Genomic DNA, 27761 nt, shown 5'->3' on the forward strand with positions numbered 1-27761 from the left:
ACAAAGTATATTCTTAAATATGGTTTAATACTCTTCTCCATTTCTGTACATCACAACACCAAGATTTCGCTGCTTAGGATCTCTCTGTAGAGGCTATAGAGAATGCAAAGGCTACGGTTTCCACCCCCTCTTATGTGTATGTGTAAGTGTAATACATATCAGTATATATTGATACACACATCAATATATAATGCAATATATATCACCGAAGAGAACACATTGATTAAAGAAATACAAAAATTTGGCATCATTTCCAAACTTAAATAGTAAAAATAAAAACTACAAAAGGAGCTGCATACCCTAAATGTATCATGTGAAACAACAAGCATATTCAAAAATGTAAATTTACATCCAATTTCTCTGGTCTTGTCATATCACATCAGACCCATTTACAATGGCAAAACCCTAAGGTACTGCTGTGAAGAGAGCATGTTTGCTGGCTCTTGGGTGTTCTGCAAACAAACAGCAGAGCCCAAAGCAAAAGCCTGTTCCGGTGAAGTCTCCCACGTTGGTGAATACCAAAGAATCGACTCTTCTCACTGGGGGTTGAGACATCAGATTATACATTGACAAGACAGTCATTTGGACCTCAGAGTACAGTGTGAGAACCAGAAGCTTTACATTTAAGACATAACTCCCTTCATTCAAGTGAAACAGGATTATTGGAACGATAGGCAGGTCTGCAACCTGGGAACAAGGAGCTGGTTCAGACCAATAAAGCTACGAGTGACTGAGTCAAGTCAGTGAAGAACAGCAGTCAGGCACTAAAGTGTTATAAGTACCCAATTTGAAAAGCAAGTGCACCCCACTACCCTAGCAGTGTTGAGGGTAATACCAATTGACTTTTAAAAACCTTTGGTCCTTCAAAGTCCATTTGGTATACTTTTTTTCCCATTGCTACCACTGGGCACATTCTATACACCTTGTTCACTGTCACCACCCCAGGCACGCCGTGACCTTGCATGTCAGCTGGGGTCAAGTCCGATTTACAGCCCAGCTGTGAAGCCTCAGCTTCAGGTTTTCAGGCCCACTTTTGAATCCAACATGGTTAAGTCCTTGGTGCCAGAAGCTCTGTCCCATCCCTTCCCGCCCCTGCCCTTCCCACCCCCCTCCCATAACTTCTATGAGAGGTGCTTGTAAGTCCCATATTTGAAACAGATGCTCCAACCCCACCAGGAGGTCAGGGGCTTATAATTACATGCAGTTATACATGTCTGTTGTTCCTGTGAAAAACCTTGCAGTTCATTTTTAAAAAATCAACACATTCACATAATCTCATGCCATCCAACACAAGGAAAACACGACCACCTCCCTTTTGCCAAGGACAGACCCAAGCAAAATAAAATATTCTTTAAATTTCTTTGCTTCCACTTAAATTGCATGTTTTATTTCTCCCAATCCCAGCAATAGCACAGAAGCCCCATCATATCCATCCCAAACTGTTTTTAGTAGGCAAGACTATGCGAACCCTTGTCAAAGCAATTGATGTTAAGGGCTCCCAAACCCCGGGCGCGAATGCGCCAGCAAAACAGATTGAAAGTAACAGCACTGGCCCAAATGCTTCATGTGTCAGTTTGTCTTTGCAATGCAATCTGCATCCTTGAAAGTGACGGTCTGGAGGGGGAGGGTAGTGTGAGGGAGTGAAGTTGAATCTGTCTCCTATTAGCTCACCCTTTCAACATTAAACAGAGACCGAGAGAGAAATGGTTCCAACATTTCACCACATATATTTCTTCTTATGCAGTCTAAGCTGAGAATGCCATGTAAATGGGTCACTGCGAAATGCAGCAATTTAATTTTTCTCCAATCAAAATAAGAAACAAACCAGTATGATCTCATTTCTATTAACTTTTGAAGGTTTACAGCAGTTAAAGTATTTTTGCTTCTATGTATGAAGGTTAAAAAAATCATTTTTTTTTTTCATAAAATACAAGAGCAACCAATTTCACCATCGAGTAAAAGTAAAAACTGGGATTCTTTTTAAATTAGTCCAAAGTGGCATTTAGGAACTTAGTTGTAGGCTGCTGCGCTGACACCATGACAAACCAAAGTGTAGGGTTGGGTCTGGTTTTGTTTCGGTTTTCTTTTCAATATCCAATGCTCATGGATTAAGTTCCGGAAGTGTTCCAATTGTAAGGCAGGGATCTGTTTGGATTCCACCACGGGTATGCTCCTTGGGTTGGATGCTGGAGGGTGAGGCACGTTTTGCCGGACCCATGTCGACTACCTAGTAGTCATCAAGGTCAAAAAATTCATCATCTCCTCCTTGGTATTCCATTCCCTGGAAATCTACTCGGTACCGCAAGATACCTGGAGGAAAGAAAAAAAAGGAGTAAATACGTGTGGTTCACAGAACCGAGGTGGGGGGAACAGTTCGCTCTAATTTAAAGGGAAGCCCAATCCACTTGCAGAATTATAGAAAGCAAAGAGGTGATGATAAAAACGGTCCCAACCAAGGAACCTGTGGCTACATGCTGCCTCAATGGATGAGCATACCCCACCTGAAGTAATTTTGGGATAGCTAGGAAAGACTGTGGCCTAAGACCTTAATTTTTAGTTTTCTGATTTTGCTACTCACCTCCAATTCCACCAAATCCTTTCACAAATTGGGATCCTTCTTGTGACTTATCTGTGACAATTTCCAACGTAGCTCCAAATTTTTTATAATTGTTAGCAAACCATTCCAGCAGGGGCATGCTCTCAATCAGCTCATGTTCTTGTCCTGTCTGCAGGGGCAGCCAGGAGACACATAAACAGGATTAGGATGTATCAAAACAGGGGCACGTGCTCCCCTGCCTGCCAACATTCTCCTTCCTCTCATTCTATGTATGTGTGTAAAGCTGTAAATGAATTCTCGTTTGTGGTGACGTGATTGCAACAGCACAGAAATTCTGATTACTTCAAACAACATTTTCCCCCAGGCTCTAGCTTCAGTAATGAAATGTTAACACACACTTAGCAGTTTTGCAACTTAGGGTTCCTCCTGCTGTCTCTAGAAGTCAGGCTGTTGCAAAGTGTCTCTAGGCAGCACTCATTCAACAGCCAAGAGATATACCAGCACTGCTTTTTAGAGCAGCCTTATAAAAAGCCAAAGTCCCTCAACTTAGGATATGAAGAAGCTACCAATTACAAGAATGTGTGTTGAGCAGGTGACACTTTGAGCTGTGGTGATACATTTAGGCCAAATCTGCAAAAGCTGCTTCAGCAGAAGAACTGGTAAAGTACATGGAGTGAAGGAGAGGCATTATTTAAATAAATCTTCCTCTCTACCATAAACTATGACCTGGCCTCCTTCCTTGGAATCAGATCCGTACGTGGCAGATAAGAGCTGACCACCTCCCAGTACTCCCACTGCCGACAAGTATGAAGTTTGGTTTCCCAAGGCTGATACTGCTCTATGCCGCCAGGGCTCTAACACATGGATTTATGTCTCCTTGCATCCACTGCCAAACAAAATCAACAATGACATACCTCTTTGTCTGTAAAATGAGATTTATCCTTCTCTTGTTCTGGAGTTAGATAGAGAATTTTCTCCTCTGCAGTATTAGGGGAAAAAAATGTGTTAACCTGGTTCTCATATACTAACAAGTTTAAGTCCTATGAGATGAGTTAGGTTAGATGAAAGGGCTCCTGAACTCATTCTATCAACTTTCTTTTCATAAGCACATTAGTCAGCATGCAGTGACTGAATAATGTCTATCAGGCACACCACTCCTATCACAAAGAAATACTAAAAACATTTAGTATACATATAGCCTTTGTCCTCAAAAAATTTAACAATCTCAAGCAAATGTTTATCAGTCCAATCAGAAAAATCTATGAAGGAATGGGATACAAAATGAAAGAGTGGGAACAAGATCTAGATCTGCCTTTTGATTGCTCCTGAAATTAGCCATCTTTCCCAAATCTCCACCTCAGGCTTCTTGAATATACAGCCCAGTAACAAGCAGTGTTCTTATTTTCTAATTCTCATACCTTCTGTGCCTTGGCAATGAAGAACATATCTCATTATATCCAGGTTTTCATAGACTATTAGAATCTCTACAGCTCCCATTTCTAAAGCCTTTAGTGTATCTTCAACTCCAAAACAGTACTTGCCCGTGTCTTGGCTGATTTCATCGAAGTATCGCCCTGTGGTTAGGGACAGGTCAGTGAGAACACACATTCAAGCTTCTTTTATAGGTATAGACCCTCTTCCTTAAAGTCAGAAAAAATTCAACTTAAAAATAAGTGCCAAAAGTCAGTGCAAAATCATACCACTAGTTGAGCCTTCGGAAATTGAGACAAGAGGTATAGCTGGGCCAAATAGATAATCATTTGGAAATGTGTGTGTGTGTGTCAAATTGGAAACAAAGCCAAACAATGACTCCATTACTCTTTAAGTTGAGCTCTCTATTCATCCCTCTATTACAAAGGATAATTAATATGGAAAATAAGACTGAAGTTTGGTTCCTATTGTCTAAAGGTAAAAACAGAAAAACACATTTATTAGACCTAACAACTAAAAACAATGATTCCACTGAGAAGGATTTTAACAAAAATGCTAAAGCTTCCTTTTACCTTCCCAGTGTCTTATTTCATACGTATAATCATATACAGACATATACATACAAAAACTTTTCAAAGTAAATAAGTTGCATTTCACTGATACCTATTAATTTCTTCTCTTGAATGAACTTCACGTTGGAGAGGACTTCAGTAGATAACTCAATAGCTTGGTTGAATCCGTTTTCACCACCATAGGATATATCAACTAATTTTAAAACTTTTGATTGCAACCTCTGATACAATTGGAAAAAAAGGGTGCATCATTAATACTTCAAAACGTCCTTACCAAGACCCATTACTTCTTAATGGCATGCAAAACTAGCAACACGATCAGTAAAGTCTCAAGAAGAAGAACAGAGGGAAGGAGCCCAATTTATTCATGAGCAGGTCTCAGTGAGCAACACTGCCAGGATAAACTTCCTTAGCCAACCACACTGCACATTCAATTAGACCTATAAAAGCTTAACTCATAAAATACAAACAAGGAAAGGAGGAACTATTGGTTCTTGCCACCTAAGATGGCAGAGTATAAACTTCTTCAGCGAGCCTTCTACTGTAACACCACTATCCACCCCCAAAAGAATACCTTGGGAATGTGTTATGACTGAGCCTATGTCATAAACTAAAAGAACTTTCTGGATTAAACACTTTAGGCTTAATCAACTCTGTTATATTGCTGCAAGTTTCACTGCTTTATTTACCTCCAGGAGTAAGTTAGAAAAAGACAGGAAAAGCCACCTCCTAGTTTCTTTGAAATCATTTTAAACTCATTTTAGGGAGTTCCCGTGGTGGCGCAGTGGTTAATGAATCCGACTAGGAACCATGAGGTTGCGGGTTCGGTCCCTGCCCTTGCTCAGTGGGTTAACGATCTGGCGTTGCCGTGAGCTGTGGTGTAGGTTGCAGACGCGGCTCGGATCCCGCGTTGCTGTGGCTCTGGCACAGGCCGGTGGCTACAGCTCCGATTGGACCCCTAGCCTGGGAACCTCCATATGCCGCGGGAGCGGCCCAAGAAATAGCAAAAAGAACAAAAAAAAAAAAAAAAAAAAAACAAACCAACTCATTTTAAAGCCAATTATGACAACTCTTTAAAACTAGGAGCCAAGAGAGTCCAGAAAGATCCTATCTCCAAATGGCTTATTTTAAAAGAAAAAAAGCTCAGAAAGACATGGGAGAATATTTCCTAATATAACATTCCTGATAATACACATGAAATTCTGCCAACTCAGAGCTAGGTTTTTTAATATGAATTTATCAGTGTATAAGTAAAAAAGATGTGCTGGTCCCAGCACTCAGAGAACTCAACTACTCCCACCTAGAAACTTACACAATGGAGCATCTACTTCTCACTTACCTGATCAAACATATCAGATTGACTTAGTTCAGTTTTAAAGTCAGCTGATCCAGCTAAAACGAGACCAGCCACATTCACTTTGTCCCCAGAAATAAACAGCTGCACAGCAGTCTCAGCTACTTTCCGAACATAGTTATGTCGCTTTTCCATTCTTAAGCGGGCAAAGCGCAAGGCTGACTGACCTCCTCTACCTTTGACACAAAAAAATCAGGGAGAAAAAAGGCAATTATTAAGAAGTACAAGATGCCTTGCTAATTAAAAAGTAACTAATTTTGCTATTCCTGAAGGAAAGGACAAAGAGGAAAATCACTGTTTCTTCTTTGGCTTAAATATGTGGCATGTGCTATTACTTGTTCTCAGAGAGTGACCACGAATTCTCTAATCACAAGAGCCTTCAAGCACCAATGAATCATTTCATGATGCTTTTCCCCTCATCTAATTTACTTTCCCCATTAGATAATTCATTTCCTTATTGCTAGACACAAAGCAAAGGTGCTCATGTTCTCTTCCTAGATTACCATGTTTCTTTGGGAGATCCACAGTGAATTTGTGCAGGACTTCTCTTGTATTTCCTTGGAGTGTGCCAAAAAGTGCACCACTACCATCTATTACAATGAAGCCAAACTTGCTATCATCTGAAAGTAGTGCTGTAAGAGCCTGAAAAGCAAACACAGGTACCACACAATAAATCTCAAAGCTTAGGTCAGGACAAAATCCAAAAGTACATATACACGCCCTCTCCATTCAAGGGTATGAGTACTACATACCCTTCACGGAGTAATTTATAGACTTCAGTCACAAATATATAACTCACATGGACAACTTTGAACCTGATGCAGGAGAAAACCAACACCAATAGGAAGCTTTTCTACAAACCTGACCTGGGCCCAGGAATATAAAACTAATACAGAGTTATAGGGCTCAAATTCTTCCCAGGTCTTTGATTTTAGACTGATGGTGGTCTAGGGAAGGTAATATTCAAATGACTTTCTGTTACTGTTAACCCCAGCATTAACAGACAGTATTCACTACAGCAAGTAAGAATATCTTGTAAATCAACTCTAGAGCAGAAGTTCTCATTGAGTACCAAGCCCAGTCTATAAAAAGATCTTATACAGTTTTTATGTTTCATTTAACTATGTCTTGAGCATCATTAATGTTATCAGAATCTAAAAGTCAATTTTACTTTAATTCTGGATTTTAATGGTGTAAAATCCTCTTTCTGGATTAGCACTGTATCACTGTATTTCTGCCTCCTGAAAGAGCACAATAGATAGTCCCAGAACTCATATAGATGGGCAAGAGTTTCCATGATGGCGTTTAAACACTATAGACTTAGGAGATGACTAATTGTTAGGCGGTAGCCTCTTTAGAGCTAAGAAATTATTATCCATACCATTTTAACTAAGGAAAAAAATAGCTCCTTCAGGAATTGACTAGAAAGCAGATTAATCACCAAGAATCACCCTTTAACCAAAACACAATTGATAATTAGCATTAAGACATGAATACTGCCCACATTGAAATTTTAATCCTGGAGTTCCTGTTGTGGCTGAGCAGGTTAAGAACCTGAACAGCATCCATAAGGATGTGGATTCAATCCCTGGCCTTGTTCAATGGGTTGAGGGTCTGGAGTTGCTGTGGCTGTGGTGTAGGCCCAAAGCTGCAGCTCTGATTCGAATCCTAGCCTAGGAACTTTCATATACAGTGGATGCGGCCCTAAAAAGACAAAAAACAAAAACACAAAAAACAAAAATTTAACCTTATTGTAGTAACCTTTTTAAAAAAGCCGTACCCATGGCCTTTGGAAGTTCCTTGGGTCAGGGATTGAATCTGAGCCACAGCTGTGGTAAGAATGCATTGTTTAACTCACTGTGCTGGGCCAGGGATCAAACCTGTACCTCTGCAGAGACTTGAGCCACTGAAGCTGGATTCTTAACCCATTATACCATAGTGGGAACTCCCACAATGACCTGTTAAGTAGCTTAGTTAATTCAGATTTTCAACAAGCCTGCTCATCAAGGAATAGACTTATCCCTCAAAAGAATGTATAAATAGCCTGATTAAATAGGACATAATTGTGCTGTTCAGTAAGTATGCCATAGTTTTTTTTAATGAAGTTTTATTGAAGTACAGTTGGTTTACAAGTTTGTGATAACTTCTGCTGTACAACAAGGTGATTTAGTTGTACATATATCCATTCTCCTTCAAATTCTTTTCCCACATAGATTATCACAGAATACTGGGTAGAGTTCTCTGTGCATACAGCAGGTCCCCATTGGCCAATCATTCCAGTATGCCACATTCTTATCTAGTTGTTGACATACTGGTTAGAGCCAAAATAAACAAAGCTAGCAAGGTAAAATGGTACCTTGGAAGAGGAGTTAAGGTTTAGAAGGACCAATGAAGCTAACTTAATAAGTAAACTAACTAGACAAAAGGAGAAAACTAGATAACATGAGTAATAGGTACTGTTTAAATCAACAAGATTCAAAAATGTGCTTTCATCAAATCAGATACAGGTAAGTAAGAGAGAGTGGCAAAAAACCTCCCCACTGAAGCTTTTGCCAGAAGGCTGTGATAGCCAAGAGAAAAACCAGTCTCTACCATCTATGCAACCAATCAAGATCCAAGTGGAACTGAACTTCCAGTCAAGTTAGCAAAAATCATCCACTGTAAACTGTGTCGACAAATGTCAGTTCTAATTCCACTGTAGAGGTTTTCCCCTAGGTCGATGAAAGGCAAGAGACTGAACTAGGAGCCAGCTGTGAATTCCTGATTGTTTTACTGTTGACTGATTTAGGTCACTCTAATGAGGTTTCCTTCCCACTCTTACTGTTCATATTATAGCAGCTCTGCCACTCAAAAGTTTCAGGGGGGTAAGAAAAAGCTCTTATGGTCCTGCTACTAAAGATTTTACAATTTGTGAACTGAAAACTGAGAGTGCAAGAGATACAGGCAAGTAACATGGACACACAGAGACATGGAGATCATGTAGCCTAACCAATTATTTCTCCTCTGCTTCTAATTCGTTTTTCAAACCCAGCTTAGCACCTTCCTCAAACATGCTGAATGATGTCATTCAGTGTCAAAATAATGTAAATTTTGGAGTTCCCGTCGTGGTGCAGGGGTTAACGAATCCGACTAGCAACCATGAGGTTGCGGGTTCGGTCCCTGCCCTTGCTCAGTGGGTTAACGATTCGGCATTGCCGTGAACTGTGGTGTAGGTCGCAGACGCGGCTTGGATCGGGTGTTGCTGTGGCTCTGGCGTAGGCCGGTGGCTACAGCTCCGATTCGACCCCTAGCCTGGGAACCTCCATATGCCACGGGAGTGGCCCAAAGAAATAGCAAAAAGACAAAAAAAAAGATAATTTTTTCTTTTTTTTGAGGTCTGCACCTGCGGCATATGGAGGTTCCCAGGCTAGGGGTCTAATTGGAGCTGTAGCCTCCGGCCTACGCCACAGCCAAAGCAATACCAGATCTGAGCAGCGTCTGTGACCTACACCACAGCTCACGGCAATGCCAGATCCTTAACCCACTGAGCAAGGCCAGGGATTGAACCCACAACCTCATAGTTCCTAGTCAGATTCGTTAACGACTGAGCCACGACAGGAACTCCAATTCTTTTTATTTTTTATTGAAAATAGCCGGCCTTGTAAAATGGCATAGTATTTAGACAACAGTCTGACAATTCCTGAAATGGTTAAACATAGTTACATGACCCAGAAATTCCACCTGGGTATACACCCTCTTGCCACACACAACCACTGAAAATATACAGACATAAAATGTGGCATACCCCTGAATAGATAAAATGTGGCAAATACTGTTTGGTAATAAAAAGAAATGAAGTATAATACATGCCACAACATGGATGAACCTTGAAAACACGCCGAGTGAAAGAAACCAGTCACAAAAGGCCATTTATCTGAAATGTCCAGCACAACAAATCTACACACAAAGAAAATAAGATTAGGGGTACCCTAGAGCTGAGAGTGTTCTTGGGGTATGGAGGTAGGGAGGGAGGACTAGGAGTGACTGCTAATGGCTATGGCATTTCTTTTGGGAATATGAAAATATTCTACACTTGAACTTCTTACCTCTGTATGGAATTTGTTGTCACACAAATACAATGATGTATTAATTGGTTTGAAAGGTTCAAAGTCAATGTTGACTTTCTTTTCCTTTCCTTCTTCTGTTACAATTGTACCACAGTAAACAACCAGGCCATTTGGAGGTACTGCAAAGAACACAAACAATGTCTCTACTTATATCCATACCTAATTTTCCTCAATTAATAAAAATGTTCCTATAGCCTATTGTCCCTGCCCCTTATTTAAATCATAATTTAAATAAAGTGAAACATCTGTACATCTCTCAGGCAGAATTCTCTCCCCAATTTCAAAACTTCCCCGAGATGTTTTAAAAAGGAGGATTTCTTCTTCTTCTTCTTTTTTTTTTTTTTTTGTATTTTGTCTTTATAGGGCCACACCTGAGGCACATGGAGGTTCCCGGGTTAGGGGTCTATCAGAGTTGTAGCCTCCGGCCTACGCCACAGCAACACCCGATCCGAGCCGTGTCTGCAACCTACACCACAGGCCACGGCAATGCCGGATCCTTAACCCACTGAGCGAGGCCAGGGATCGAACCCGAAACCTCGTGGTTCCTAGTCAGACTCGTTTCTGCTGTGCCACGACGGGAACTCTGGATTTATTCTTTTAAGTACAGTAAATACTACTTAACATTCAAAAAATAACTTAAATACTAATGGGACAATGCTAATGGCTGGGTGAAGAAAACACTCATGATCAAAAGCATTATGGCGGATCAAAGTGGAAACTATAACCAAGACAAACAAAGTAGAGGAGGTAAATGAACAAGCTCCAAATTACCTTTGTTATAAAGTTTGAGTCTTTGTTGTACAGATGTAATGGCTCCCAGGACTGAAAGGCGGTTTACTCGTGACTTAATGTTAGATGCAGTTCCAAACTCATCTGCTAACATTTTTGCCACTCGTGAAATCTGGTCTTTGGGAGGAATGATCAGTGATATCATGCTTGTGCCATTGCTGTGGAAGAAAGAATAACATTAGAGGTTCAAGGAGTTCCTGTGGTGGCTCAGCGGTAATGAACCCAACTAGTATCCATGAGGACACAGGTTTGATCCCTGGCCTTGCTCAGTGGGTTAAGGATCCAGCGTTGCTGTGACCTGTGGTGTAGGTCTCAGATGTGACTTGGATCTGCATTGCTTTGGCTGTGGTGTAGGCTGGCACCTCAATTCGACCCCTAGCCTGGGAACTTCCATCTGCCACAGGTGCAGCCCTAAAAAGACAAAAAAGACATTAGAGGTTCAAGTATTACATAAATATAAAGGGAGTTAAGAATGAGATGCCCCTAAAATAGTTGAAATAAATCACTCTCAAGATGATCATGAAGGTAGGGGCTATACCCACTGTAATCAAAGTGTACCCACAACTAGGAAGAGTGTACAGTATGGATCAACAGAACAGACTAGAGAGCCCAGAAATAAACCCACACATCCATGGTTGCATTAAATCTTTGACAAAGGAGGTAAGAATACACAATGTATAAAAGACAGTCTCTTCCTCAGAAAGTGGTATTGGGAAGGTTTGACAAATGCATGTAAAATCCATGAAGTTAGAACACTCTCACACCATACACAAAAACAAATTCAAATGGCTTAAGGACCTGTATTTAAATATAAGACACCATAAAACTACTAGAAGAGAACACAGACAAAACATTCTCTGACATAAATCACAGTAATATTTTCTTAGGTCACTCTCCCAAGGCAATAGAAATAAAAGTAAAAACAAACAAATGGGTCCTAATTAAATTTACAAAATTTTGCAAAGCAAAGGAAACCATAAATAGAACAAAAAGACAACCTGTGGAATGGAAGAAAACATTTGCTTAATTTCCAAAATATACAAATAGCTCATACATACAGTCCGTAACAAAACCCCCAAAGGATCCAATAAAAAAAATGGGCAGAAGACCTAGTAATTTCTCCAAAGACCTACGGATGTCCAACAGCACATGAAAAAAAAACTCAACATTGCTAATTATTAGAAAAATGCAAATCAAAACCATTCTGGGGTATCATCTCATATTAGTCAAAATGGCCATCACTACTAAGTATCCAAATAAAAGCTGGAGAGGGAAGGAGAAGCAAACATTCCTTCACTATTGATGGGAATATAAGTTGGTGCAGCCACTATGGAAAACAGTATGGAAGTTCTACAGAAAACTAAAAATAGAATTACCCTATGATCCAGCAATCCCACTTCTTGGCATATACTAAGACAAAACAATGATTCAAGGGAATACATGCACTCCAGTGTTCACTGCAGTACTATTCACAATAGCCAAGATATGGAAACAACCTAAACGTCCACTGACGGATGAAGGGATAAAAATGCAGACAATGAGATATTACTCAGCCATAAAAAGAATGAAATAATGCCATTTGCAGCAACATGGATAGACCTAGAGATCATTATGAAGTCAGACAGAGACAAATAACCACATGATATCACTTATATGTGGAATCTAAAATATGATACAAGTTGAAGTTATTTACAAAACAGAAAGACTCACAGACATAGAAAATAAACATAGTTACTACCAAAGGGGGAAGGCGGTGGGCAGGGATAAACTAGGAGTTTGGAATTAGCAGGTACAAACTACTATATATAAAACTGACAAACAGTTCTCCTGGTGGCACAGCGGAAACGAATCTGACTTGGAACCATGAGGTTGCGGGTTCGATCCCTGGCCTTGCTCAGTGGGTTAAGGATCCAGCATTGCTGAAATGTGGTGTAGGTCAAAAACAAGGCTTGGATCTGGCGTTGCTGCGGCCCTGGAGTAGGCCAGCGACTACAGATCCGATTAGACCCCTAGCCTGGGAGTCTCCATATGCTGCAGGTGTAGCCCTAAAAGGACAAAAGACAAAAACAAAAACTGAAAACCTGACAACATGGCACTATATAGCACAGAGAACTGTATTTGATATCCTGTAATAATGTATAATGGAAAAAAATATGAAAAAGAATATCCATGTATAATGGAGTCACTTTACTGTATACCAGAAATACAACATTGTAAATCAACTATACTTTAAAAAAAATTGTTTTAAAAGGGATATGGCAGGTGCTCAATTATTTGAATAAATATTAACTATGTAATATGTAAAGAAGCAAGGGACTAAGGGATGCTTGGGAAACACATCATAGTCCCCAAGGACAAAGAGAGAAGCTTTGATATGGGTGGACAACAGGCTGGAATCTGACCTTGAGTCCAAGGCAGGGGCTTGGAATCTGGTGTTTCTTCAGAGAGTGAGGCCATCACAGGATGGTGCAACAAGTCTTTCCAAAGTCTAGATGAAATACCAATTTAATATCCCATTTCCTCCTTTTAAAATTCCATGCTCACTACAAAAATTTATAATCACTAATTTAGCACCCTAAGTATCCTGATAATGGGAAATGAGAACCTTGGATTCACACAAATATCTCAGTCAGGTAATCTCTCTGATACCACTCCCCCTAAATAAATGGATCACTAAATATATTTTACATATTAATCACTTTGGAGTTTGATTAAAGAGAGCAATGTTGAGTCTGATCAACTCTAAGTACCCAAGCATATTCAAATTTCTACAACTTAAAAGCAGGACTAAACCCTGAACTATGGAGACAACCACCAAGATCTTGTCACATGGGAGAGGTCCCTTCTGAGCAGTCACCGCCTCTTTGTAACCTTAATACTGATGCCAGCAACATATCTTTTTTTACCTAGACATTCTCAAGATGCTTATTGGCATCACCAGTTAAGAAATACCTCAGTTCGGAGTTCCCGTCGTGGCGCAGTGGTTAACGAATCCGACTAGGAACCATGAGGTGGCGGGTTCGGTCCCTGCCCTTGCTCAGTGGGTTAACGATCCGGCGTTGCCATGAGCTGTGGTGTAGGTTGCAGACGTGGCTTGGATCCTGCATTGCTGTGGCTCTGGTGTAGGCCAATGGCTACAGCTCCGATTCAACCTCTAGCCCTGGGAACCTCCATATGCCGTGGGAGTGGCCCAAGAAATAGCAACAACAACAACAACAACAACAACAAAGACAAAGAAAAAAATACCTCAGTTCAATATTCCTAGTTTTGTTTTTTTTTTTTTTGCTTTTTAGGGTCGCACTTGAGGCATATGGAGTTTCCCAGGCTAGGGGTCTAATCGAAGCTACAGCCACTGGCCTACACCAAAGCCATAGAAACTCAGGATCAGAGCTGCATCTGCGACCTACAACCACAGCTCACGGCAACGCCGGATCCCTAACCACTGAGTGAGGCCAGAGATCGAACCCGAAACCTCAGGGTTCCTAGTTGGATTGCTTCTGCTGCGACACGACGGGAACTCCCCTAGTTCTATTTAAAGAAAATGTGAAACTACAACATCAAAACATACCAATTCAATGATTATTATTAGGCTAATGCAAATTAAAACACAAAACCACTCCACACCCAATAACATTGTCCACTATTTACAAAATAAAATAAAAAAAGACGAACAAAAGTAAAATATTGGCAGGGCTACAGAGATAAGGGAACCGGTATGCACTGTGGATGTTAGGTGACGGTATACCCATTCTGGATAACAGCATGGCAGTTCCTCAAATAGTTAAACAGACTCAATCTAGCAGATCTAGCAATTCCATCTGAGTATGCACCCAAAGAGTGAAAGCTAAGAACCAAACACTCGTGTACTATTGCTCAAAGGAGCAACAATCAAATCAATCAAAATTGTCAAATGTCCACCAATGGATGGATGTATACTGTGAAAGTACTCAACACTATTAAACCGTACCCTAAAAATGGTTAAGATAGTAACTTTCTACACCACAGCCACACAGGATTCCAGCCGAGTCTCCGACTTACACTACAGCTCACAGCAACACCAGATCCTTAACCCACTGAGCGAGGCCAGGGATTGAACCTGCATTCTCGTGGATACTAGTTGGATTCATTTCCTCTGCAGCACAAACTCCAAGATGGTAACTTTTATATGTTGTATTTTGCCACAAAACAAAACCCACCTCTGAACCAGTCAGTCGATTTATATGCTTAAAAAATTTAAGACACTTATTTCCCTTAAAAAAGAAGTTTTCAACCATGGTTGCACATTAAAATCATCAAATGAGTTCATTCTAGGTGGTTTCTCTTCAAAAAAGGTTCCTGTAAGTGGAATTCCATAGGGTGCTTTTCTCATGTGACTCTCTTCTTAGTTTAGGAAATGCAAATCCTATGAACTCTCACTAATACCCAAAAAAAAGTAGAAAATACTATTTAAAGTATTCAATTATCTAGGCATTCCCATCGTGGCTCAGCAGTTAACAAACTCAACTGGCATTCATGAGGATGTGGGTTCGATCCCTGGCCTTGCTTAGTGGGTTAAGGATCTGGCGTTGCCCTGAGCTGTGGTGTAGGTCACAAACGTGGTTTGGATCCCGAGTTGCTGTGGTTGTGAGCTGGGCCGGCAGCTACAGCTCCGATTGGACCCGTAGCCTGGGAACCTCCATATGCTGTGGGTGCAGCCCTACAAAGACAAAAATACATACATACATAAAGTATTCAATTATCTAGATCAAATGGACCTGAATAGACATTTCTCAGATACAGGATGTGGAGAAACTGAAACCTTTATACAACACTGCTTAATATATAAAATGGTAGAAACAGCTTGGCAGCTCCCCAGAAGGCTAAACACAGAGTTACTGTATGACCTAACCATTCCACTGCTAAGTATATGCTCAAGAGAAATGAAAACCGAGGTATACACAAAAAGTTGTGTTCACTGAGGCATTAAAAAGTAGGAAAAAGGAGTTCTCTTGTGATGTAGTGGGTTAAGGATCTGGTGTTGTCACTGAGGCAGCTTGGATCACTGCTGTGGCCTGCAGGTTCAGTGCCTGGCCTAGGAACTTCCACATGCCAGGAGTGCAATCACAGAATCAAAAAAAAAAAAAAAAAAGGTAGAAAAAAATATATCCACCTGATAAATGGATAAACAAAATGCAGTATATTCACACAATGGAATATGATTCAGCAGTAAAAGCGATGGAGTGCTAGTAAATTAATTACATTACATAAATAATGAAAAAGTTTTTTTTTTAAAAAAGATCATGCCTGCATTGTTCTATTTATATATAATGTTCAGAATAGACAATTCAGAGACAGGGAAAGGAAAGTGACCACCAAGGTAGAATGGGGAATGACTGGCAATGGGTATGGGGGTTTCCTTCTGGCTTGATGAAAATGTATTGTACATGTTTAAAAAGCTGATCTGAGCCAAAGCATGTTAAGAAATGAGATCACCTCAGACATAGAGATTAGATCTGTGGTTGCCCAGGGGGAGGAGAGTGGAGGGAGGGGGATGGACTGGATCCAAATGATTACATTTAGAATCGATAAACAGTGGGGTCCTACTGTGCAGCACAGGGAACTATACCCAGTCTCTTGGGACAGACCATGATGGAAGATAATATAAGAAAGGGGTTTTGTAATATACACATACATACACACACACACGATTGTATATACATATACTTATTGTATATACATATACATATGATTGTTCACTTTTCTATACAGCAGAAATTGTCACACTGTAAATCAACTATACCTTATTAAAAAGAAAGAAAGAAAGAAAGAAAAGGAAAAAGAAATGTGATCACCTAAACTTTCCCCTAATCACCAAGCTTGCGTAACGTCATATAGCCAGTGTCTGGCGGGTGGAAGTTGGAAAGAAAAAGAAATTAGAAATATGGATAGTGTCAACTGAGATGGGCCTGTGTGCCAAATGACTAATAAGAAAGAAGAGGCAATAGTGAGGGGAATGACATCAAAAAACAGAGAAAACCCCTATATTATCTTTATAACTACAGCTGTTTGCAATTTGGAAGTGTCTGGAAATGTATCTTCCTAGATGAAAACTAACTTCACAAATGTGTACCTTGGTACCAGCATTAGAAAAGGACCCCCTTTACACAAGACCCCACCCTCTGAAAGTTTTCTCCTAGTTGTAAATTCTACAGGTTCCCCAGTCACACAAGTTTTCTTTAGAAGGAGACAAGCTGGCTATCGAGCCCTTCCGCTATCAAAATAGTTACTCTCTGATTGTCAGCTAATGTTCTGTCTCCAAAACCAACGTGGTTTCTGGTGGGATTTCTATTCAATACCTTGGGCTTACAACCTCTGATACTTTCCCCAAAGAACTACAAGTTGATTGATGACAGTACATTGTAAAGTATGGTGTGTGCTCTGCTGCCACCCCTTGGATAGGGGAACAACTAAATATTCTAGCCAAACCAGAGAATCAAACAAATTTATGATAAGCAACTTCATTTGTGAGCAAACATAAGCACAAACTGATCATTCATAAACAGAAAACAAACAATAAAAAACTGCTTCCAGGATATATTTCATGTCTTGATAAAGTATATCCAAACACCACATCTGACCCATGTTACTTCTTCATCTATATAAATATATACATCTAGTTCCATTATTTAAATTAGTTAAACATCTAAATATAGTACTGACAAACCAGAGTGATTATGAAGAATCCCTTGCTCATGCACACACGTATCTACACTAAGTCACCTGTATCACTCTCTAATTTTAATTTTCATAGCACAACTACATAGAAGGAACTTTTAAAATCCAAGATAAAGTGCCTAGAAAGAAAAAAAAAAACATCAGATACACATACAGTTCCACTTGTGGCCACATTTCAGTTTCAGAATTAGATGGAAAAAGAATTCCCAAATGAAACAAACCGGTATCTTCTATTACAAAGAAAAATGCTCTTTATAGTTAGTTAGTGTTCTTTGGATCCAATTTTTCAGCAACCAAATATAACAAACTGCTTTACTTCTAATATTTATCTTGCTAGGCTTCTGAAGAAAAACTTTTTGAGAAGGTGCTCCAAGGACAGCAGGGGTGAAGGCTCAGAGCTCAGGAAGCTAACAGGCACCAAACCCCAAAGGATGCAAAATTTGAGGCTAAAGAGGATGTTGGAATAATTTAACTGAATGAACCCAAAATGCCTAAAGGAAATCCCTAAAGCAAGATAATCATGCTGAGGACAAAGCAATGACCTTAAGATAAGCAGCTATTTACTTTTCACTGCAGACAGGTTAAGAAGATAAGCATTCATTAAGCAACTTTATGGTATAGTATAGAGTTGGACAACCTTACACTCAACTCACATCCATGTAAAATCCTAGAGGAGACAAAGTAACAGAGACAGCTAAGAACCTAATCCTGTTATAGGATTCCACCTGTAAATTGGTTTGGAAGTACAGCTAGCCAAATGGTTTTGTTTGGTAGATTTCCATCAAGTCCCCAAATCTGGAAACACTCCTTGGAAGTTAGTCTTGGCCTCTTATCACTTTGAATTGTGACTAATGTTAAAGAAAAAAAAAATTACCTTTCACTAGTTTCCCTTTGTGCCTCTCTCTACTCAATCTAGGGGAAACCTTAAGTTTCTGAATTCATCAAACACCTGATTGGGGATGAGGAAATAAGGATGGCTTCTACTCTAGAAATTTAAAGGCTACTACATTTTTTCTTCCAGGAAAGTTTCCAAACAGTGCAAACACTCCCCAAACCCCTACCCCCCACCCCAGGCAAGACACTCAAAGCTGCGGAGACCAGTTTGTATAAACACCAAAATAAAACCAAGGAAGCCAAGTATTTCATTTTAAAGTAGAGCGAACAACATTCAGGGGAGAATGAGGAATAAAGCTCTCACTAAGGAGCTGCTGGCAGTATATGTAAACTAAAGCCATCTTTTAGTAGTTTTCATCCACTCCTCTGCTTTGTCACTGTCCCTTCCCCAAAATCAAAAGGCTGTCATTCAAGAGCCACTGAATTATGAGGTGTACAGCAATGATTCACATGCAGGTTGTAAAAAACGGCGAAACCAGACACAACATACAATATGCCCTGGAAGGCTTCCAGGGGCCCCTGTTTCCAGCTTACTTCTTGTTCTCATCATTTAGGGGCACTTTCATATATCAAAGAAAAGTTCAGCAGTGCTTCCACCCAGAAGCCTAACTTCTGAGAAATAAAACAGCTGGGAGACAGAGGAAGTAGCTGTACACAGACTAAATATGGACAGTAAATAAAACTAGATGAAACTCAGGAAGGAAGAGAATTTAAAGAAACAGCCAGGAGTTCCCGTCGTGGCGCAGTGGTTAACGAATCCGACTAGGAACCATGAGGTGGCGGGTTCGGTCCCTGCCCTTGCTCAGTGGGTTAACGATCCGGCGCTGCCGTGAGCTGTGGTGTAGGTTGCAGACGCGGCTCGGATCCCAAGTTGCTGTGGCTGTGGTGTAGGCCGGTGGCTATGGCTCCGATTGGACCCCTAGCCTGGGAACCTCCATATGCCGAGGGAGCAGCCCTAAGAAATAGCAAAAAAAAGACAAAAAAAAAAAAAAAAAAGAAAAGAAACAGCCAGCTGACAGCTTTCTGTCCCCTCATTCTCAAAGGTTACTGTTGAAGAAAAGTATCTTTCCCTAGGATTGGAGGTTAGGGTAAGACCACCAGTTAGTTACTTAACCAATCCAAGGTTTCATGCCCCCTAAACACTATGGCCAGAGAAACATAAGGTTGTGCGAATTGTCAGGACTGAAAGCTCTTTCAAGAAGAAAACTCAGGGCTCCTACTGTGGCATATTGGGTTAAGGATCCAGTGTTGCCACAGCTATGGAATAGTTTGCAGATGCATCTTAGATTCGTTCCCTGTCCAGGGATCTTCCATATGCTGCAGGTGCAGCAAAAATAAAATAAAATTTAAAAAATTACTGTGGATACCACCTTACACCAGCCAGAATGCCCATCACCAAAAAGTCTACAAACAATAAATGGTGGAGAGGGTGTGGAGAAAAGGGAACCCTCTTACACTGTTGGTGGGAATGTAAACTGGTGCAACCACTTTGGAAAACAGTATGAAGATTCCTCAAAAAACTAAAAATAGAATTGCCATTTGATCGGCAATCCCACTCCTGGGCATCTATCCAGGGAAAACTACGACTTGAAAAGATACATGTACCCCAATGTTCTCTGGGGCACTATATACAAAAGCCAAGACATGTAAGCAACCTAAATGTCCATGACAGAGCAGTAGATAAAGATGTGGTACATACATACAATGGAATATTACTCAACCATAAAAAGGAACGAAATAATGGCATTTGCAGCAACATGGATGGACCTAGAAATAATTTTATGCTAAGTGAAGTTAGACAGAGACAAACATCATATGCTATCACTTATATGTGGAACCTAAAAAAAGGACATGATGAACTTATTTGCAGAATAGAAACTGACTCACAGACTCTGAAAAACTTATGGTTACCAAAGGAGACAGGTTGGGAGGGGGAGGGATGGGCTGGGGATTCGGGATGGAAATGTAAAAGTAGGTTGTGATGGTAGTTGTACAACTATAAATATAATAAAATTCATTGAGTTAAAAAAAAAATCACATCACTGTGTCTCGGCTTACTTTCTATGCCTCTAAGCAGGACCTCAAGGAGACTCCATGACTTCACCCCTACCTAAAGAGAAACTCAAGGGAGTTCCCATCATGGCACAGTGGAAACAAAACCTGACTAGGAACCAGGAGGTTGTGGGTTGGATCACTGGCCTCACTCAATGGGTTAAGGATCTGGTGTGGCTGTGAGCTGTGGTTTAGGTCACAGATGCGGCTCGGATTCTGGCGTTGCTGTGGCTGTGGCGTAGGCCGGAGGCTACAGCTCCAATTAGACCCCTAGCCTGGGAATCTCCATATGCCAAGGGCGTGGCGCTAAAAAGCCAAAAAAAAAAAAAAAAAAAAAAAAAGAGAGAGAGAGAGAGAGAATCTCAGAGCCTGTTTGCTCAAAGTAAGCTGCAGTCATTTATCCTAGCACTCACACAACCACAATGAATTCTGAGGGCTCAGATGTGAGTTTCTAGCTGGAACCTGCCCCCATAAAATTCCCTGCCATCCAGCCTACCAGCCCTACATAATATAACAACTTTCAGGTTAGGGCCAGGAACATTTAAGGGACTGCTCACTGTACTCTCTAGTTGGGATTTAGAGGATATATTCCCCAAGAAGCTTTCATCTCAGTGTTTGACTGAGATATGCCTAGGATATTGATGACCAACATTTCTCCTATTCCCTTTTCAAGCTCACAAAGCTCATCTTATTATTTCTGGGATTTATTAAATAAGCTAGCTACATTATATGTATCACCAGCCGAAAATCCTCTCGAGTTTCTCCTCCTTTTTGTGATTTTATTTACTACGAGTTTTCCATTTTTCTTTCGCCAAATGCACAAAAGTAAGTTTAAACTTGGAAATTAAAGCAAATTTTATCATCGGTTTAATATGGGAATGTAAGAGGGTGGTTACCAGCACGGGTTTTCAAATGAGATAGGCCCAACCTAGGGCAGATTCCACATAAATCCATTTGGGACTCAGTTTCTACTTATTTCACAAGGTCATGAGGATTCTATAAAAGAATGTAAGTCAAGTGCCTGGCATGGATAGCAGATAGATCACTAATGGTGACTAGATGCAACTGATAGCTTCTCATGCCCCACCCCCTTGCCATTAATAGAAGTCAGAAAGACTTAAAGGCATGGCACGGCTGGGGGCAGGGGGAGCAGCAGCAGCAGCACTGCCGGTGGTACTGAAGTCTTATTTGAATCTGAGTGAAGTCCAAAGAGAGTTGACTTTGTGGTAGGTGGTTATCACTTTTATTGGGTTACAGAGCCTGCCAAAACTTTCAACAGAACAAAAGAACCAAACCAAAACCACCTAGTTCAGAACAAGATGGTTCTAACCCTAGAGGCTGTTTTTGTGATTTATCACAAGGGAGAAATAGAGAAATTAATTCCCCTTTAAAACTTTAAACTACACTTGCTTACACTAGCTTCTTGAAGGCAGAAATCATTTTAGTACGTAGTGGATGCTCAAATATTTGAGAATGAGTAAGTGGTTAATTGCTAATATAAGAAATAGGGTCTTCTCTACATGCTCTAAGCAGACACCAGAGATTTATTCTAAACTACTAAATAAAGCACCAATGAAAAGTTTGCCAATCTTTGGAGAGGAACTAACATGTGCCTGGAAATGACTAACTGTCCTTGCTTTAGCTTCACTATAAAGCTCAAAACATCCCATGAGTCTTTACCATAACGAAACTAACACTTCCAAAATATCTTCTTTTGCCACCTTTAATTTGGTCCGCCCTCACTGATCCTGCAGGCAGAGGTGAATGGGGCTACCTTTTTAAGAGCTTATAGAAATCAGACTAAGGGAGAATTCTGTTACTATTCAGAGGCTAGACAAAGTTACTGGAAATATTGACCTTAGGGGTCAGATGCCATTAACAGATGGGAGAAGTAACAAGATCTGAACATACTAAGACATTAAAGCAGCCCCTATCCTAGAGGATACAACTCAGGATGTCCCAAAATTTTTTAGCAGAAAGTTTACAAAAGGCTTATTTTAATGTTTCATCCTCAAAAGCTCTAGGATCACTGTCATCCAAAACAAAAACTGTATATACGTGATGGAGTAGTTTTTCTACAATTACAGGAATTTACTTTGTCATAAAAAGGAAACCAAAAACAAACAAATCATCCTAGTGGAATATTCCACCAGAGAGCAGCAGAAGCTGGAAAATTTCTCTAGCACTCTCACATCAGCACAAGGCCAGTAGCTATCAATCGCAACCAACATTAGGGACTAACTAACAACCAGTGTTCCAGAGAGGACCCTATATATGAAAAAGTCCACTTCTTATCTTTCTTGCAAGTACTCTTCAAGCAAAACAAAAGCCACAGCTTTCCTGTTAATTTTCTTTCTAACACACAAATGAGGTTCTTGGGAAGGATTTAAGAGAAAGTTATTTCCCTCACCAATGATGCTCATTAAAAACAAACATGTTCAGTACCCAAGTTCCTCCTAGAGTAGATTTGCACACAGCATGCCCGTTCCCTTTTATCTTTGCTCCTAGGTCTCAGCACACCTGCTCCCTCTGGTAAACCGCAAATCTCCATGGACAAGAATCCTCCTTTTAAAAGAGAATGGAAGATGTTTCTATTCAGCAAAAGAAATACTAATCAAAGAACACAGTGGCATAGTATAATAGTTAGGATCAGAGACTTTAGAATTAGTAAAGTGGGAACAGAATCTAGCACTGCCCCTTACTAGGCTGTGATATTAGGCGAGCTACTTAATCTCTCCATACTTCAAATTTCTTCATCCATGAAATGGCAGTAATAGCTTTCCTTACAGAGTTGTTGTGAGGAGCCAAAATACAATGCTCTTCAAGCCATCTTCAGAAAACTAGTTTCATTACTTGATTAAAATACATCTGTTTTGTCCATGAACCTCTGTCTTTCCTGAGGATCCAGCTTGCTTAACCGGAGTCACAGAGGACAGGAGATGCCAGAGAATGGGGTAGCTAGAAAAGAAGAAAACTTTTTTTCTTCAGTTAAAAGCTAAAAATGTCCACAAGTATTAAGGAATTCATGTTTGGGGATGAGTACATTTTCATCACTTGCAAAAAAAAAAAAAAAGTTTATGCTGAAAGTCAAACTTAAATTGTCAAGCCAGTTTTACCAACAAGCCACATGTATGCAAATATGCTGCACTATTTCTATACAACTCAAAACCCATCAACCAACACGAAGCTTCTGAATTTAATTTTAAGCTAACTGGCTTTTAATAAGAATGAATTTCAATTACCATTTCGAAGTTGCAGATCAGTTACAGCTCCACTATACCAGTGTATCAAAGATACTGTGTCAGCTAAATAATACCAATGCCCATAGTAACATTCTTTGACCACTTGCCTTGCCTAGGACATCTGCTTAAGCAGTTAAACAGTCTCCTTCTGCTTTTGACAATGCTCAACACCTCATTCAAGATCCAAATCATATGCTTACATTACATCTCCTCCACTGTGTACTGTATTATTCAGTACTTATTAACATGGGGCTGGGAATGGTTCTTGTTATCAAGATTGTGTGCCAGACAGACTGTGTTCTCGCGGCATCATACACTGCTCCCCTAAATGTTTAAGTGTCCAACCTACAGCAGATGTTTGATGAAGCTTGTTAATAGTAAAAATACACTTGTGGGCTCGTTTTCCACATACTTAGATTTGAGTCTGGGGAAAAGTCTACTTTAGAAGGTCAGGCATGGCAGGAAAAAGACAATCTTTGTCTGGACTAGGATCATTCTTCTAAAGGAGACCTTAAAGGATAGAATGAAAATGTGAAAACAGAAGAGTATGAGGCCCAGTAACCCCAAGTTGTCTGCATGAGAAAAAGTTGTTGTCAGGCATCTGAACACTTCCAGTCCTCTGAACTGGGAGGAAAGACGATGACAGTGTAAAGACAAAATATACACTGGATGAAAGCTACATGTCTAAAAACTGGTGTTAAAAAAAAGTTTTAAAACAACCTGAAGGTTAAAAAAAAAGGGCCAAGTGAACACGTAAATACTTAAAAGACACCTATTACATACAAATTAAAGTAGATGATATAGCACAGGGAACTGTCTAGTTACTTGTGATGGAAGATGATGGAGGATAATGTGAGAAAAAAATGTGTGTGTGTGTGTCTGGCTTCCTTTGCTGTGCAGCAGAAATTGACAAAACACTGTAAATCAACCATAATAGAAAAAATTAAAATCTTATCAGAAAGAAAAAAAAATTAAGTCGTTAAAAGAGAAAGGATTGGAATAAAGCATAGAGCTTGATCGATTTATCAACATAAAAAGAAGTCTGTTTTCGTCTTTGTATCCACAGAAGAATAATGAAATTATAGCTCTTAATCAAACTCAATTATGTTTTGGAAGAAGTAAGAAAAAAAGCGATCATTCTTTGTCTTTTTTTTTTTGGTCTTTTTAGGGCTGCATCCATGGCATATGGAGGTTCCCAGGCTAGGGATCTAATCCAGCCTACACCAGAACCACAACAACACTGCTGATCTGAGCCGCGTCTGCAACCTACACCACAGCTCACAGCAACGCCGGATCCCTGACCCACTGAGCAAGGCCAGGGATTGAATCTTCATCCTCATGGATGCTAGTCATAGTTGCTGAGCCACAACGGGAACTCCATCATTCTTTATCTTGATTCACTCAGATTCAAAGAAAAAGACATCTGTTAGAAAGAGGGGGAAAAAAGGGAAGTTTTCATTCCTAGTAGACAGTAGGCAAGGGTTCCAAGTGTGTCCAGTGGCATAAGAGAAAGCTCTTATCAGAGGGAAATTAATCATGCTGAGGACAGCTGGCCCAATGAGAAACCCCATAATTTCCAACCTGCTGCAAAGAACCTCAGCCCCCCCCATCTTTTCTCCCCCTTACTAAAATAGTAGGCTGCTAAAGAATTAAGCAACACCTACAGAATCTATCCTAGAAGGTTCTATTCTGAGATCCCTGGAGAACAGGCTGGACTCAGAAGAAATTTCTGCTGCCCAAGTACTCAGATGGACAGTTCCAGCAGTAGGTCTAGGAAAAAGAGGCAAATTTACTTGACTCTTTAAAGAGGATCCAAAGCCTTTTAGCCCTGATACAAAACTGACATTTCAAGTTTTCTGACAACCGAACATGTTCCAAGCACTTGGGGCCACACTGAGTACACCCCCAACCCCAAGCTCAAAGGAGAAGGGCCCTCTGATAAAAGGGTCCAACAAGGTGGGTCATGAGGTGGGAAGCAAGACAAGACTGGGGACCTACAATGCATCTGACCTTAAATGGTATTCTAACCAGGTACTCTTGCTTATCTAGGAATGTGTCCAGAGCAAGCCTTCCTTTCCTGGAAGGATAAATGGATCTGCTATTACAATGAGAAGTCTGTCAGGAGTTGAAATTCAAAGGGAATAATTGTTCATTAGGTTCACAGTGCAGAGAACACCATGCCAGAATACAACAGCTGTTAGGACTAGTTTTGAGTTAAGGCAGGCAGCCTATGACACTTGGCGTGGATGCATCAACAGTACCACACCCTCTCAAATAGACTCTTCTATCTCCCTTTTCCCTTTATTACCTCTTTTCTCTCTTCTCATGGCTCAGACCTGTTGGTGGCATCTGTATTCTGACCCCTTAGTGAAAAGAACAAGACCTCTGTAGTTATTTGTTCTATACTCATCTCTTTCCAAGAAATTAAAAATATTCTAATTCTTGACTTTTCTCTATTAGGGTCTTTTATTTGTCTAAGCAGACAAGAGAGGTAGGGAAAGCCAGAAGAAAAAAAGCCCTCTTTAAGAGCCCAAATGTTCTGGTATCAGTATAAAAAACTACAAAGGACGAATTTAGTTATAGCAAGCTCTTTAAGGATGTGGAAAACTAAAGTAAAAATAAAATACTTGAAATTCATCACTCTGAGAACATTCCAAGTGTCATATTCTACTAATCAACAATTTTCACTTGGGGAAGGTACCCAAACATATTCTACACACTTTATTCAAATCACAATCTGTCGATATTATTTGCCCTTAATATTTAAAAATCTTAGAATTTCCTGAAATTGAGTGTTTTGTTATTCATAGAGTCCCTAGGCACAAACCTGAGTTTATGCCAATGAAGTGACTTAGGATGGGACTGATCATGAGAAAGACCAAGCCATTTTGAGAGCTGAACTTATAGCTCCATCCACAGACCTAAAGGAAGGGGAAGTTGTAGATGACGCTCTATAGAAACTCCTAAACAAGATTTAATGAGCTTCTGCATTGGTAAACCCAGGTGGCATACCTCAGTTCCACAGGGACAGAAGCTTCTGCACTTGGCCTCTTCTGGACCTTGCCCCATGTATCACTTTATCTGCTTGTTCATCTGTATCCTTTATAATAAACCAGTTAACATAGTTTCCCTAAGTTCTTGGGGCCACTCTAACAAATTACTGAACCCGAGGAGGGAGTCATAGGAACCCCCAACTTATAACCTGTCTGGGAAGTAGGCGAGGCCCAGACTTGCACTGGCATTTCATGTGGGGGCAGTCTTGTGGGACTGAGCTCTTTACTTTGTGAGATCTGATGCCAACTCTGGGTAGTATCAGAATTGAATTAAACTGTAGGACACTTGGTGGCCAGTGACAACTGGAGAACTGCCTGGTGCTTGGTGTGGGAAAAAACACCACATATTTAGTATCAGAACTACTCAAAGTAGAGAAGAAAAAATAGCCCCCCCCCCCCACATCGTATTTGGGAGCAGGAAAGACAATCATATATGACCAGGTAATTTTTATTCCCTTCTGTCAGTACATCTACAAGTTATATTTAACAAAAGCTTTTTTTTTGGTCTTTTTTATTCTATATGCACCCAAGGCATATGGAAGTTCCAAGCTACAGGTCTAACCGGAGCTGTAGCTTCCGGCCTACACCACAGCCACAGCCACACCAGATCCAAGCTGTGTCTGTGACCTACACCATAGCTCACGCAACGCCAGATCCTTAAGCTACTGAGAGAGGCCAGGGATTGAACCCTCGACCTCGTGGATACTGTTGGATTTGTTACCGTTGAGCCATGACAGGAACTCCAACAAACCAGCCCAAAGACCATAGAAAACACAAAAGAAGCTTACAAACTATACTGGTTTTCAAACACAGGTTATCTGTCTGAGCCCTCATTATATATGAACATACAAGCTTCCCTGAAGATAAGTGAAAATACATTCTAATACCCACAGACACAATTTAGACCAAATTAACCGTGTCTGCTCCTTGGTCACATTCACTACTGTCCTTGGTTATAGGAGGCACTAGTTATGATTTTATTATCTGAAAACTATAA

At 40.3% G+C, this 27761-nt stretch overlaps 1 protein-coding gene and 1 long non-coding RNA gene across 3 annotated transcripts in view; one reads left to right on the forward strand and one right to left on the reverse strand.

Annotated features, from left to right (window-relative positions):
* The window catches only part of LOC106509575, a 29435-nt gene extending 11053 nt beyond the window's left edge, over positions 1 to 18382 (forward strand). The window contains exon 3 of the long non-coding RNA XR_001307225.2: positions 17861 to 18382. This is a non-coding gene — a long non-coding RNA (uncharacterized LOC106509575). The remainder of the gene's footprint in view (positions 1 to 17860) is intronic.
* Positions 9 to 27761, reverse strand: part of ETF1 (eukaryotic translation termination factor 1) — a 32451-nt gene continuing 4698 nt past the window's right edge. The window contains exons 3-11 of one of the 2 annotated variants that reach the window (XM_003123975.6): positions 10792 to 10967; positions 10000 to 10139; positions 6418 to 6556; positions 5900 to 6090; positions 4652 to 4781; positions 3976 to 4131; positions 3472 to 3536; positions 2579 to 2726; positions 9 to 2310 (exon numbers count right to left, since the gene is read on the reverse strand). In XM_003123975.6, coding sequence (XP_003124023.1) covers positions 2228 to 2310; positions 2579 to 2726; positions 3472 to 3536; positions 3976 to 4131; positions 4652 to 4781; positions 5900 to 6090; positions 6418 to 6556; positions 10000 to 10139; positions 10792 to 10967 — 1228 coding nt within the window. In that variant the 3' untranslated portion in view covers positions 9 to 2227. The remainder of the gene's footprint in view (positions 2311 to 2578; positions 2727 to 3471; positions 3537 to 3975; positions 4132 to 4651; positions 4782 to 5899; positions 6091 to 6417; positions 6557 to 9999; positions 10140 to 10791; positions 10968 to 27761) is intronic. The other variant, XM_005661694.3, reaches the window with a different exon arrangement.

This window comes from Sus scrofa, chromosome 2 (genome assembly GCF_000003025.6).
Source record: "Sus scrofa isolate TJ Tabasco breed Duroc chromosome 2, Sscrofa11.1, whole genome shotgun sequence".
NCBI classification, from domain to species: Eukaryota; Metazoa; Chordata; class Mammalia; order Artiodactyla; family Suidae; genus Sus; species Sus scrofa.